This window comes from Lycium ferocissimum, chromosome 1 (assembly GCF_029784015.1).
Source record: "Lycium ferocissimum isolate CSIRO_LF1 chromosome 1, AGI_CSIRO_Lferr_CH_V1, whole genome shotgun sequence".
NCBI classification, from domain to species: Eukaryota; Viridiplantae; Streptophyta; class Magnoliopsida; order Solanales; family Solanaceae; genus Lycium; species Lycium ferocissimum.
Genome location: NC_081342.1, coordinates 72,251,358 through 72,267,791, shown reverse-complemented (window position 1 = coordinate 72,267,791; position 16,434 = coordinate 72,251,358). Strand labels below are relative to the sequence as shown.

Sequence of the window (16,434 nt, the reverse complement as noted above, 5' to 3'; positions counted from 1 at the left end):
GTAAGAAAATACTAACTCCTAAAAAAAAGTAGGTATATATTTTGACTAAACTACCATTAATTAAATACTATCTAATTATTGATTTAATTTCTTGATTACATAAAAACTCACTTATCTAAATAGAGATAAACTTGAAAGAAAACTATAATTTATTTTTTATTATGTAAGTGATCACTTATTTTGAACCAAAATAAAAAGAATAAATGAACACTTATTACGAACCGAGGGAGTAGCCATTAAATCTAAATTTGCACCAAAATACGTGTGCAATTTATGTACATATGTTTCACTCGGCGGAACGAAATCATGGCAATTAATACAACAACACTCATAAACTTTTGTAGCAACTCACCCACGAATTGCCCACGCTTTCAATCCTTTTAGCAAACATATATATAGGTAGTGAGAAGCACATAAGACACATAACATATACAATTGTGCCCTCAAAAACACACACACACACATTCATATATAGGATTTTTGACTTCAATACACTGACAAAGTAAAAATCAATTACATCGTCAGTGTATGTAAGTTAAAATTCTACATATCGCGACATATTCACACACACATATATATATATATATATACTGGCCCCTTCACATATATACTTCTAAATCTAGCCAATTCAGAGGCGGATCTAGGATTTTAGCGATGATCCCTTGCTTGCCACCGAACTTATAACCATTTATGCTTTTGGGTTCGCAGTTTAATGTATGCAAAAAATTTCAATACATATACAGAGTATGAGCCAAAATTAGTAGGCTCTGCCAAACCCATCCTTATAGCGTTACATCCGTCTTCGAGCCAACTATCAACTGAGGGGGTTGTAAAAAGCACATTACACATAGACACGAGACACGTCACACGTACAATTGTACACGCAATATACACACGTCACACGTACAATTATATACGCAATATACATCGAGGTTTAACTTTAGCACACTGATAGAGTAATTTACGTTGTCAGTGCATATAAGTTAAATTTTATAACACACATATTGTCACACACATATATATGGCTGAGCCTTCACACACTACCAAGTCTAATAGAACTAAAACCAAACATCCTTTATACAGTGGGATACGTTTAAGAAATGGGAAATGGGTTTCTGAAATTAGAGAGCCACGTAAGACTACAAGAATATGGCTAGGAACTTACCCTACTCCAGAAATGGCCGCTGTTGCTTATGATGTTGCTGTCTTAGCAATAAAGGGAAGTGAAAATGTTAAGCTAAACTTTCCTCACCATGTCAATTGGTATCCAAAACTCCCTTCCTCCTTGTCTCCGGAGGATATACGACGCGCCGTGGCCACCGCCATCGCGGAAATAGCTCCGCAGGGCAACAATGTTCGGTCAACGGGAAGCAGGAGCGGAGCTACGACATGTAATGAAGGAGGTTCGATTGAATCCTCATCGTCCGGAAATTATGCTATGCAAATAGGTACTCCTTTTGTTTCATCATACATGACATGTTTACACCATGACACTTTATATGTCATATATGGTATTCGAATTAAAGAGCCCACTAAATATAGAAAGTAACATTCTTTTTTTAAACTTACTCAAAAAAAATAAGACACGTGAAGTAAACAGAGGGAGTGAATACAGATACATACTCTACCCTATTTTATTTTTTGTTGCGAGATTTGACTGTGAATAGAGTTCAAAACTTTTTTTTTTTTTTTTTTTTTTTTTTTGGGGAACTTATGGTCTTAAAACCTGCTATGAAAAACTTAAAGTTAAACAATTTTCATGTACTTTTTAAAAAAGAATAAAACTGAATTTAGCGAGTATATATAAACAATTGAATCTTCTTGACAAAAGAAAATCTTCTGTTCTAACGACAAAGGTATTTAATTCATGTCACCGTTCAAATTTCATGTGTGATATTTTTTGTATTTTAACAAAATTCATATTAGAATTTCTTGCTCCGCCAGTATCAGGAAGTACGCAAATGATTACGACCGAGGGGGAATATGTTGATGAGGAGGCATTGTTTGATTTTCCCAATTTGCTTGTGAATATGGCGGAAGCAATGATGGTGAGTCCCCCAAGAATAAACTCCTCATCCAATGAAGATTCACCAGGAGACTCTGATGCTGAAAGTCTCTGGAGCTATTAACAAGTAGAGAATCTGGGATCTAGAGTTAATAAGTTAAAGAGAATGTGTGATTTTATTATATGCACGCATAAGTAATAATTATCCTTTTCATATGTATACATAATTTGAGTTGAAAGTACGCTAATGAGTTCGATTGAATTCATTGAGTTTGCTTTAATCTTTCTTTATTAACAATAAAGAGTTAAGGAAAAAAATGTGATTTGCTTATTTGCATAAGTAATAAGTATATTTTTCATATATATAAATAATTTGAGCTATTAGTATACTAATGAGTTCAATTAAATTCATAGATGTGCATTAAATCTGTCTTTATTAACAATCAAGCGTCTTCTAGCTATGCCATAACTAGGGAGCGCATAAAGTTAAAACCGACAAACCGCACCAAAGTGACAATCCTAGCCAAACCAAGAGGTTCGACCGTAAATGCATTAACATAAAAATATAAATTAACGACTGATAAATTTTGCACTAAATAACAAATTCATCGCTAATTCTAGTTAGCAATAGATTAGTGATGATTTATTGATTCTAGCTAGGGGCGGCAAATGGGTGGGTTTGGTTGGATTTGGATAGGTAGAAAATGGTTTGAACAAAAACGGGTTGAGTTTCAACCCGCCCATATTTCATGTGGGTAAATATAATTTGGGTGATAAATGGGTAGGTTGGTTATGGGTTAGCCCATATTATACAAGTGTAAATTTATAATTTTTTTCTTTTGTCAAATTAAATTAATTTTTTCATATATTTATAATTTAATATTATGAAATAGAAATTTCAGCGGCGGGGGTGGGGTGTGGAGTAAGAAAAAGTTTCTCACTTTTTATAAAATTTTATAAAGTAGAATAAAATATGTTATGAAATAAAAATTGTGTGTGTGTATGTCTGGGTTTTTTTTTTTTTTTGGTGGGGGGGGGGGTGGTTAAGAAAAAAATTTCCATTTTTTTATAAAAATTTTATAGAAGTAAAATATATGAAACATAAAATTTGGTGGGGTGGGTTGGGTGAGGGGGGGGGGAGGAAGAAAAAATTTCTCACTTTTTATATCTTTTCAAAAAGTAAAATAAATTAATATGAAATAGAAAATTTGGGGGCAGGCGGGGTGGTGGGGGAAGGTAAGAAAAAAAATTCTCATTTTTTACAAAAGTAAAATAAAATATGAAATAGAAAATTCGGGGGTGGGAGTGGAGGTCGTGGTAGTGGGGTGAGTGGTGGAGGGTGTGGTGTTGTGGGTTGGGGTTTGGGTGACTCAAATTTTAAAAAAAAAAAAAAAAAACATTTTTGAAATGAGTTGTTATTGGGTCTAGTGAGTTCTTATATGGATACACATATTTCCATATTTGCCCATATTTTTATGGGTTAAAAAGAGACTTGAAACTCATATTTACCCACCTGAAATATGAGTGACCCAACTCGCTCAAATATGGGCTAAACGGATTAATTTTCTAAATATGCGCTCAAATTGCCACCTCTAGTGATAAATTATCAGAGGACATTGTTAAATATGAGTTTATATTAGAGACGAAATGCGTAGCTAATTGACTAATTCTAGCTTCTTTTTTCTCTTTGTAGTAACGATTGTCCCATCTTAAAGATTCATTTATCTATTCTCTTGTTAGCTAGAATCAATAATATCGATTCGTGTAGTTTTCTGTATAACAATGTAAAACAATTTATACAATTAGAATTCTTAAATGTCATGACCTACTTGGTTGGTAACTTGGAAAAGATGATCTGTTATAATCGGTTGTTAGAACTTAGACCGATAGCATTAAGAAGTTTCATAGTCCTGTCATGTCAATGTATGTAAATTAAATAATTTCCCAGATATTTCTGTCTTGTGAACTACCAAATGATATGCAGAATTCAACTAATTCCAACTCGATGAAAACATGACACATATATTTATATATACTCTCGTTAGTTCATGAGGAGAATTCACTATTTAAACTCTATGAGTTCAATGTTTTAAGATTTATAATGTTGAGCTCATTATATTTTTAAAGTTATGAGTTGATGTCTATTATTTAGTGCTATTTTAGTAAACAAAGTTCACATAAATTTATCTTCGCGTCGAAAGTTATGAATTTGATTGAACTGGCCTGGTACCTATAATAGTACATCTGTTGCAAGCTAAAGAAGAAGAAATATAAAAGATAGACGTAAAGAGTGAAGAAAACAATGGCTGGAAAAACTGATGCTTTCATTCAAAGGTTCAAGCCTAATATATAGGCAAATATGTAACAGAACATACCAAAAAATGGGACCCATACCAGTCCATGATATGCATAAAGCAAATAAATTCCTAAAAACCAGAAAACACATGACTCCTAAAAGAAACAAAACACGTTACTCAACTTATCCCTAAAATTCATAACAACCTGGACTGATTCAAAAAAAAAAAAACATAATTAATTCCTAAAGACTAGGTCAACTAGTAGAAGAAAAAACCTGACTAATATTTCAACGGTCCCTCGATGTTTGCTAACAATCGGTGAATTTACATATTTAATTGCGTACACCTAGACTTCTAAGTTTCATGAATGACTCCATCTTCAAGGCCTTGGTGAAAATATCCGCAACCTGATCTTCACTCCTGCAATAGATCAATTCAATTGTTTCATTATTGCTAAGATCTCTTAAGAAATAAAATTTCACATCAATGTGCTTGCTTCTTCCATGTAGCACTAGACTCTTGGATAGTTGGATTGCTGAATTGTTGTCACAAAAGATCTTGGTAGCTCCTGGTTGCTTGAATTTCAACTCCTCTAGAAGTCTCCTCAACCAAATAGCTTGACAAGCATAAGCAGTCGCAGCAACAAACTCGGCTTCCGTACTAGACAACGTGACAATTGGTTGCTTCTAGCTGACCATGAAATAGCACCGAACCCGAACATAAAAGCGTAACCTCGAAGTGATTTTTCTATCATCCGGATCAAAGATAATGTCATTTGTCAAGATAACCGAGCAAATTGGACTTTTTATTCTTCTTATAAAATATCCCAAAGTCTCTCGTTCCTTGCAAGTAACGGAGAATTCTCTTCGCTACCGACAAATGCATTTCTGTGGGATTCTCCATATACCTACTGATTAAACTCACAGAGTACATTATGTCCGGCCTTGTTGCATTGAGATACATCAAACTGCCTACAACCTGTTTGTAAAGTGTGCTGTCAACCTTCTTCCCAGTAGGATCTTTGTGTAGCTTCAAACCAAGCTCTGTAGGAGTGTTAACAGGATTACAATCCCTCATACGAAATCTGTCCAGAATTTCTCCTATATATTTCTTCTGAGAAATGAAGATCCCATCATCAGATTGCACTACTTCTATGCCAAGAAAGTAATGCATTAATCCGAGATCGGACATTTCAAACTCATCCATCATTGACTTCTTGAATTCTTCAAATCATCACACCACAATTTCCAAGAAATATAAGATCATCAACATACAAACAAATAATGAGCATTTTCCTCGATCCCAATCTTAACAAAAAGTATGCTCATAAAGTGACATTTAGAAAAAACCAACTTTTAGAAAATACCTGCGACTATACCAAGCTCGGGGAGCTTGTTTTAGTCCATAAAGGGTCTTTTTCAATTTGTAAACCTTATGCTCATTTCCAATTTTAACATAACCTGGGGGTTGTTCAACAAATACCTGTTCCTCCAAGTACCCATGTAAGAATGCCGACTTGACATCTAACTGGAAAATAGGCCAAGATTTCTGAGCCGCCAACGCAATTACCAATCTGATTGTATCATGCCTCGTAACGGGAGAAAATACTTCTGTATAATCGATCTCGTATTCTTGCTTGTACCCCTTAGCCACTAAACGTGCCTTGTACTTGTCAACTTCACCGTTTTCCTTCAACTTCGTTTTGAAGACCCATTTTACTCCAATAGTTTTCTATCCATTTGGAAGATCAGACAGCTCCCAAGTATCATTTCGTTCAATGGCATTAATTTCATCATCCATTGCTTTTCTCCATTTTTCTTCCTTCACGGCACTCTCAAAAGACGTAGGATCACAATCTGAAAACAAAGCAAAGTGAGTAATTGGATCTTCAATTTCAGTTACCTCATAATCTTCCATCCAAGCATGACTTCTTCGAATACGCCCAACAGACCGAGTTGTTTTGTCATTTTCTACAGCAACTGTTGCTCAAGTTGCTGAATTTTTCGATGTGCAAGCTGCTGAAAATTTCTCTGGTTCAACGTCACTATCATAGAGTACTTGGGTAAGCTGCTGCCCATTCCAATCCCAAATGTTCTCCTCATCAAAAACAACATCCCTACTGATAACAATCTTCCTTGTCAATGGATTGAACAATTTATATGCTTTGGAAAATTCACTTACACCAAGAAAAACACATTTTTCAGCCTTGTCATCAAATTTCTTCCTCTTTTGATCTGCGACATGAGCATATGCGATGCATCCAAAAATTCTAAAATGATCTACTGTTGGTTTTCTCCCATTCCATGCCTCCTCCGTGTCATATTTTGAAGTTAAAAAAAGTTAGCTTCGTTTAAAATATGAATACTCCAATTTACTGCCTCGGCCCAGAAAGTTTTTGGAACTCTTCCTCTTGCCAACAAACTTCTCACCATGTTGAGGATGGTTCTATTTTTTTTCTCCGATACACCATTCTGTTGTGGTGTATACGCAGCTGTAAGCTCTCTCCGAATGCCATGATCTATACAAAAACCTTCAAATTCTTTCGAACAATATTCGCCACCACGATCTGTTCGGAGAGTCTTGATATTTTTTCCTGCTTCGTTTTCCACATGAACTTTGAAGCTTTTAAATGTTGAAAAAACTTCAGATTTCTCTTGCAAAAAATAAACCCAAGTTTTCCTTGAAAAATCATCGGTAAAAGTGATTAAATATCTTTTACATCCATTGGATGTTGGGTTTACTGGACCACAAAGATCTGAATGCACAAGCTCCAAAACATCATTTGCTCTCCATGACTTTCCTTTAGGAAATTGAGAGCGAGGTTGTTTGCTAACAACACATTCTTCACAGATTTTGGATGGAACAGTGATTTGAGGAAGCCCTGTGACCATGTTTTTTTGGTGGAGTGTCTTCAATCCTCCAAAACTCAAATGGCCATAATGAAAATGCCACAACCATGAGGAATCCTTGACTTCAGCCATCAAACAAGATTGAATACCATCAATCTTTAGCGGAAATAATCTGTTGGAGCTCATTTGAACTACTGCAATAGCTCCTCTCACAGGATCATAAATTTCACACTCACCCTTCTTAATAGTGATGACCAAGTAAGTTGCTTTTTAAGTCAGGAACATACAACAAATTAGAGATTGTTTCAACAAAACCATTCTTGGTTTTAATCTTGATATCACCTTTCCCCATCACTTCAATAGTAGAACAATCACCAAATGCCACAGTGGAATGGAAATTTTCATTTAGAGATGAAAAAGAAAATTTACTTCCACACATGTGGTTACTACATCCAGTATCTATATACCAAATATCCGACTCATGTTTTATTCCATCTTGGACAGCCATTAACAAAGTTTCTACTTCCTTATTTTCGACTAAATTGGCACTTTCTTCCTTTTCTTTATCATTAGAACATGCCTAGTATAACAATCGATGCATAATGACCAAATGTGTGACATCAATAGCATTCACCTTGGATTTGTCATGGTCTCGACCTTTGCCTTTGCCTTGAAATTGATCAGTGTTGGCTTTGAAATTTCTGCTAAAATCTCTGCCTCCACGATCTCTTCTTCCTCTTGCTCGGCCTCTACCCCTTCCTCTATGGTTATCGGAATGAGTATTAGTAGAAGCCATCAATGCTTGCTCCTGTACCGTGGAACTTTTGTTCATCTTCTGTTCATGAACCAGTAGAGAACTTTGCAATTCATTAAGAGATAGTGCATCTATATCTTTTGACTCTTCAATTGAGCGGTACTACATAATTATATTTTGGTGTGAGCGCAAAATCTTCTCCACAATGGCAACATCGTTCTATCTTCTCACCGTGGAAACGCATTTTGTTGGTGATTTCCATTGTTCTAGACAATAATTGGTGTGTGATTCTCCTTCCTTCATCTCTAGTGTTTCAAAATCCTTTCTCAAAGCTTGAAGTTGCGCACGCTTCACCCTTGTGAAGAGCTTCTGATACTTCTTCTTCATGGAATCCCAAATATCTTTGGAAGTTTCTTTGCAAAGAATTGTTTCCAAGATGGGACGATCAATTGCACGAAGAGATAGTTCTTTGCTTGTCTTTTAGCTTTTAGCTTCGAGTTCTTCTTTTTGTGAATTGTCAAAGTTGTGCTGAGTTCTTGTCTTGTCGAATTCCATTTTCGATGACCTGCCAATACTCCTTGGACCGCATGAAATTCTCCATTAACATGCTCCAATGATCATAGTGACCATCAAAGCGTGAATAATTTGCTTGCACAAAATTATTTTCTGTAGCCATTGGTTAAATGTAAAAAGAGATGAAAGAAATTTTGGCTGCCTCACTTGTTTTCCCTCTTAGGGTAACCTAGCTCTTGATACCACTGTTGCAAGCTAAAGAAGAAGAAATATAAGAGATAGACGTAAAGAGTGAAGAAAACAATGGCTGGAAAAACTGATGCTTTCATTCAAAGGTTCAAGCCTAATATATAGGCAAATATGTAACAGAACATACCAAAAATGGGGCCTATACTAGTCAATTTATATCAAAAGAAATAAACTCCTAAAAAGCCTAAAAAACACATGACTCCTGTAAAAGAAACAAAACACGTTCTTACTCAACTTATCCCTAAAATTCATAACAACCTGGACTGATTCAAAAAAAAAAAAAAAAAAAAAAAAAAACAGAATTAATTCCTAAAGACTAGGTCAACTAGTAGAAGAAAAAACCAGACTAATATTTCAACAACATCCACCCCCTTAATTATTACTTAATCATAGTTAACTTAATTAAATGTTTTCACTTTAATTTACGATTTAACTATAATAGTAAATTGATATGATTTACAATAAATATCCAGTGCACGTAGCTTACCCAATAAGGAAAAGTTGCATCGCTCAACGTTAACTTCAAATTTAAGGAAATTTAATTTCAGTGTGTCCACATTCGAAGTTGCCACATCAAAAATGTACTAGATGATAACATCCACTTATAGCTTATCAAATTCCAAGAAGATGGACATTATTAGTAGCAACCGTATGTTATATTCATGCATGTGATAAACTCCTAGATATATAGGATTGGGAAAATTAATTCAAACCCGCTCAACTCGTTTGGTGTTTCTACGGAATTATGTCCTATCTGTTTATTGAGTTGATCCAACAGTTTAAACTCAAAATGACACATCAATCAATTGAGTCAAAACGGATCGATTTAATGTAACTCGCTGGATCAAAATGTAACCCGTTGTAATATAAAATGATTATCAGGTCCTAGTTTTGGATCTAAGCTACACCACTTCTTCGATCTTCAATCTCAACGAAATAAAATTTCTTTTTCTTTTTAAGTAGAAAAGAAATATTAATGAAAAAATAAATAATTAGGAACCCCGCATGACCTGCGTTTCTTCGTCTGTTAATATTTTTTTAAGGAGTGCAGGTCATCAGGGTTCCTAATTATGTGGGGTTACATTACTTGAATCAACTGAAAATTAGAAATCACGAACTTATGAAAATCTAGTTTTGAAAGGCTCAAAGTCGTAGTAATAGTTTCTTCAACAATAATGTTATTTGAAAACAAAAAACACGAGCCACTATTGAAGAATATTTTCCAAAAACTTTTGTAACGTAGAAAGTTATTAAAGGAATAAAATTGAAAAAATTTAAAACTTCACTTGCAACGAATGAGAACAACATATCTAGAAGGTGCTTGGTTTTGCTTTTTATAATCTCATAACATCCATATTTCTTTTCTACTATTATAGAAGAGTGGGTTGGGCATGGGATCGTCGTCCACCCACTCTTCTATAATAGTTAATTAAAAAAAAAATGAAGGTGGGGTTAAGCAAGTAGACAATAAAAAAAAAAAAAAAAAAAAGGACATTTAAATAATGATAATAAGTCGAGAAAATGGTAAAATGACGCTTAGTAGAAAATTTAAAGAAGATAAATTTTAAAAAAATAAATAACGATTTAAATTGAACACAAAAAGCACTAAAAAAGTCATAAAACAAGTCATAGATATTTGTGTGGATTTAAATCATTTCATTAAAGGTAAAAGAGGAAGTTTCAAGTTAAATGATTTCTAAACATAAAAATATATCATTCTTTTTAGCAGTTAAGAAAAGTGTAGATTATTATTTTTGTGTTGCTACAAGACAACTTCGCTCATCCATATTACTATTACTACTATATATAAGTGTCAATATGGGTTTTTTGTAGTCCACATCTCAAAGCACCCTATAGGAATCTTACATGTGGGTGTCCTTGCATATTTTCATTTTTTTATGTTTGTCTAATTCATTACTAAAGGCCACTTCCCATATGGGCTTTTATAATTGGTGTGTTGTGTAACTTTTTTAAAAATCTCTTCTTGGTGCTTATTAGATTATTCTTCTAATCCATATTATATGGTGGTTTTTAATTTTTATATTTAGTTTAAAATAAATAATTATTTATATAACTAAGCAGGTATTATTTTTTTTAAAAAAATTTACCCTTATTTCCGATAAGTGAATTGTTACGTAAGTAAGAAATATTAAATTGATACCATTTAATTAAAGATATTTTAGTCTAGGGGTGAGTGTTTTTTAAAGGGTGTGGCCAAACTAAAAACATCATATAATATGAATTGGGAAAGTACCTTTTAAATTATTTGTTCTTAAATTGGTATAATTTATGTAACTTTGGTGCCAAATTTTTTTTTTTTTTTAACTGAAGCATTTATTAGGTCTTACTTTATATTTAAACATATCTCACAATAATATATTCCTCACCAACATTTCCTCTCTAGCTATTATTTTAAAGTTCGAAAATTTTACTTCTTTAGTGAGATCACATATGCTTACAAATACAAAAAGTAAAATTTATTGAATGGTGTTGAATAGTATTGAAGATGAAGGTAGCATTATCAGTCAAAATTGAATTTTGAGCGGATTGAGTTATGATTCATTTATTGATTTGATCTGTTTTGATCCACCCAAAATTTAACCTAACCCATCCATTTGTCACCTCTACATCGAGGGGCTTGTTATTAGTTCTTTTAAATTTTGTATGAGGATGTTTAATCCTTTAGATTTTGTCGACATGGCACAAGCTAAAGAATTGTTTGTTTTCCTTTTATTATACTATCAAGAAAATAACCACGGAAAATAATCAGTAGCATGTGATCCGTTTATCAAATTAAAATAAATCAGCGTTGAGATATTATGCTTCACAAAAGTTGAAATAGAAGACTTATTGATCAGTCAAAGTTGTGAACTTAAAAATCTGGTTATTCAAAGTTGTGTGAAGTTATAATAATAAATGGACATAATAATTGTTCTTCCACTGTCAATTTGAGATCTAAGATTTAAATTTTCAAAATGTAATCTTTCTTTGGAAAAAAGCAGGAAAACCTCTGATAGAACATTATACGACACGAACTCGAATGAATCAGACTCGTTAATTTCTGACACCAAATGAATTACATTTAAGACAAAATAGACATACGTCGAGGAAAAGAATGAAGAGGGGATAGGTAAAAGGTACTCTCTCCGTTTTATAATAAGTGGTATTTTAGGCTTTTCCTTTTGTTTAAATATAAGTGGTGCTTTAAGATTTCAAGAAGAAATTGATTTTATTCTTCCAAAATTACCTTTATTAACATAATCAAGAATTATTAAGTTAGCTTTTCTAGGAAAGAGTTAATGTAGAAAGAGGTAAAATTTAATTAGGTAAACAATTTTTTAAAGTATGTACAAAGCTAAAAACATCACTTATTATGAAACAGATGAGTACATATTGCCAGGCAGCGCGGAAGAGGGGAAAATTGAATCTTCTTCATCAGAAAAATTTGCCGCACAAATATGGTAAATATAGATTTTAAAAAAAAATTATATATAAATTGTTGAATGTCACTAAAATGAGAGAAAGTTCTAGTCTAGTGCCAAATGATGTTTAAAAGTTGCAGGCAAAATCATGATTTTTACAAAGGGATTCATAATATAAAGAAGTAACTACAGGATATATATAAATAAATTGTGTAATATTCCAGCGAAGTAATGTAACTGTGTAATTTTCCAGCGAAGTGATGTCGATTGATATCCCTTTGGACAAGGTGACTCCGCCACTGGCTGTAAGTCACAAGTTTGAATCCCGAATATAATATTGGGGTTGTTTGGTAGCTGGTTAGAATTATGACGGCACTAATAATATATAAATTAATTATGAGGGAATCTATGTATTAATTTATGCGGGGTTTAGTTATTCATACATTTATCCTACATAAAGTAATACTCCATAGATTCTCTCGTAACTTATACACGTATTGGTTATTCGGGTTTCATAAATTACAACTAAATACCGTCTTAATTTTATACCATTTCTTCTTTGTCTGATTCATAATCTAATGATTAAAGAAAATCAGACATTACCTTAACAATTACATCCGTGGCCGACTTAACATCATTTTCCTTAGCACTCTCTCTCATGTCCTTTTCCATTGTTCATTTTTCTTTCGTTCTCACTGTATACTCGCATCAAAACTATGCAACAATAGAAAGCAACTGTGAGCATTTAAGTTTGAGATATCTAAAACAAGGAACATATTGTGAATCTAGTTGAATGAAATGAATTATTATTATTTTTATAGAGTTGTAAATTTGTTTCGAGTTTAGTTTTAGTTCTTGTATTAGACTATCAATCGAGGTGTAACCTTATCAGCTTATTATAGAATGTTAATTATGTCTTGACTTTTTTCCTTGTATATTTAGGAAATCCATAATCCCTATAGATTTAGAAAACCCATTGTTCTAATAGATTTGATAGGAAAACATATTTGTTCTCGTAGGATTGGGAAAATCTCTCTCTTATAGATTCTACTTGGGATCTATATATATATAGGGGTGGTAGTTGGGGATTCAGGATATTGTACACTTCTTCTCTTTTATGGTGGAAAATTCTCTATGTTTCTACGCTGAGAATTAGGCTCAGTCAAACCTTGTTAAAATTTTGTGTTATTTTTCTTCTCTATTTGCTTTTGTGGGTGATTGTGTTTTAGTAATTAACCCACAATTCTTTCACAACATAGAAGTATTTTTAGGTTTTTTTTTGTGTTGAGAAAAATATTACTTCGAGCTAGGATTAGCTTGAAGGGGTTAGCAACATTAATATTCAAGTAATAATTAAGTGAAGGACTAATTAGGGGTAAGGTCGGACAATTAAAAACGCATTTTGCACTTGGCTAATTGTTTTAGTGGAAGAGTTAGCCTGAATCCCATAGGAGTGTAGGTCATGTTTGTTATGGTGATGGACTTGGGGTAAGCTCTTAATTAGGATCATAATTAATGTGATCTGAACGTGGCTAATTATGGTAAAAATTTATCCGCATTCGGTATTTATACAAAGCCATTAAATGTATCATATGTGCTTGCATGTGGATTTTAACACTTAATCATAGGTAATTAATATGTATTTTCACCTTATCAAATCATTTAGCTATTTCAAATTTACATGATTTTATGTAAACACATGATATGAATAAATATTACCATATTTTAGTGGAAGACTTAATTTAAATCTCACAAGAGTGTGAATCGTAATTTTTACACCTTGAGCCAGGATGATTTTTCATGTGAAAATCAGAGGCCGGAACTTTTTTAACCCAAAAAATAACTTTTGGAACCAAACTAACCCTTTAAAAAAAAAAAAAAGAACCAAACTAGGCTTCACGCACAGATTCTGTGCGTGAAAGAGGGCAAAGATTAGTCATGTTTCAAAATCCCGAAATATCAATATTTTATATAGAACTTAATATATTTTTTTGCGTACAATAACGTCGGCTCATTACATCAAGTATACCTAAACGTTTGGATCACCGTTTTAGGGGTTGTAAAGTGCCGCGAAATAAGTTTTGTTTGCTTGGAAACTTTTCATCTTTAGATCTAAGTGTCATATTTTATAGGGTTTTAATTTAAGTATTTTGAAATAAAAATATTATATTCAAAAATAATTCATCCAATACGCAAGGTTCAATAAAGGTATAATATATCTCATTCAATGCTCCCACCAAGGTTTGATCCCATGTTGGCATAAAAAAGAAGTAAGTAAAAAAGAGAGGCTAAACCACCAAGCCAAATTGGTGAAAGCAACAAAGTAGACACTTTTTATTTTTTTATAATGTTCACTAATGCTACCTAAATCGTTTTCATAAATTGAATTTCGAATCTCGAAATTGACATTCAAAACATCATTACCACGGGATTAGCATCTCGAAATAGATTTTTTATCATTAGATTTTTACTAAAGAAGAATGAAATTTTTGCACAAATTTGGGGCAAAATTCAAATTGAATGGGATAACGGGCATTTTTTCGAAAATCAGCTCGGCCACGAAGATCTCAAAAAAATACCCTAGTTCAAAAAAAAAAAAAATCGCGTAAATCGGACATCCAAGTGTAAAGTTATGACCATTTAAAGTTTCAACAATTTACAACTAATTTTCTACCTATGCTTATTTTTTATTTACGTGAGTGAAGAGGCATATGTATACTTGATGTAATGAGCCGATATTATTGTACGCTAAAAAAAAATATTAAGTTCTATATAAAATATTTATATTCCGACGTTTTGAAACGTGACTAATCTTCGGTCAAGTACGAAAAAAACTTAAGATAACAAGTTTTCAAACTTACTTCGAGGCACTTTATAACCCCTAAAACGACGATCCAAACATATATGTATACTTGATGTAATGAGCCGACATTATTTTACGCTAAAAAAAATATGAAGTTCTATATAAAATATTTATATTCCGGTGTTTTGAAACGAGACTAATCTTCGGTCAAAGTACGGAAAAAAGCTTAATTTTGAGTTTGATTTCCAAAGAACAAAGATGATAAGTTTCCAAGCAAACAAAACTTACTTTGCTGCACTTTACAACCCCTAAAACGACGATCCAAACGTTTAGGTATACTTGATGTAATGAGCCGACGTTATTGTATGCAAAAAAATATATTAAGTTCTATATAAAAGATTGATATTTCGGGGTTTTAAAACATGACTAATCTTTGCCCAAAGTATGAAAAAAATGTGATTTTGATAGCTTATAAAAAGGTGCCCTCTTTCACGCACAGATTTTGTGGGTGAAGCCTAGTTTGGTTCTTTTTTTTTTTTTTAAAGGGTTAGTTTGGTTCCAAAAGTTATTTTTTGGGTTAAAAAAGTTCCGGACCGGTGAAAATCATGTGCTCTTTACTTTCACTCAGTTACGCGACAGGGACATCTAGTAAACCAGGCCCATCATAATAATTCATGTAGTTTAAGCAAACTTTTAGCAAATTTTGAAAGGGTACGAAATTGAGAAACACCACTTCACCCCTATTTTAGTGTAAGTGTATAAAATAATATATGAAATTGGCGTATAAGCTTATATGATGTTGCTATGCCAGAAGATGTTCGTTACACAACTCTGGTCGTTCCATTGTTAATTCAATTGAACTCAATAGTATACTTTCGGTTCGACTTATTTATACATATGAAAAAGATATTACTGTATGCATACAATAAAGTCACACTTTCTAAACTCATTAACTTTAGATTCTAAAGTCGTCTTTGTTTTTCAATATCTCCAGAGACATTTAGTGTCAGAGTGTCCTGGTGAATAATCCTGTGATAGTATAAAGAGCTTATTCTTGGGGGAATCATCACCATAGCCTCCACCATATCAACTAGCAAACTCGGAATATCGAACCAAACATAGTCGAACTAGGAGATAATAGTCAAAATACCCCCCAACGTTTGACCAAAATGCCAACTACACACCTAACCTTTGCGTTGGACCTATTACCCCCCTGAAATTTTTTTTTCAGTATTAAATCTTTTTTTTTTGCCTGATGTGGCGATCCCAATATGCCAACCCCCAATTATTAAATGGCGCTTGTCTACACGCGCTTGCCCACGTGTCACATATTTAATTTGAGCTCCCTTTTTTGACTGCAACTTGACCCGTAGCCCTAAATTAAACACCATCCCAATTCTCTTCTTCACAAAAACGTAACGGCCATCCAAATTTCACGATAAACACCATTTTCAACCCCAATCTTTGTTTTCATTTTCTCACGTACATATTTTCGTTCTTTGTTCTCGTTGTTGTTCATTGTTGTTCATCTAGGAAAGGGTT

The 16,434-nt window shown here is 33.1% G+C and overlaps 1 protein-coding gene across 1 annotated transcript; it reads left to right on the top strand.

The window, feature by feature from the left end:
• Positions 1 to 430: 430 nt before the first annotated feature.
• Positions 431 to 2,187, top strand: LOC132031314 (ethylene-responsive transcription factor ERF027-like). The gene is made up of 2 exons (XM_059421228.1): positions 431 to 1,448; positions 1,945 to 2,187. Exons 1-2 carry the CDS (start codon positions 1,022 to 1,024, stop codon positions 2,127 to 2,129), a joined length of 612 nt encoding a protein of 203 aa, XP_059277211.1. The 5' UTR covers positions 431 to 1,021; the 3' UTR covers positions 2,130 to 2,187.
• Positions 2,188 to 16,434: the final 14,247 nt, after the last annotated feature.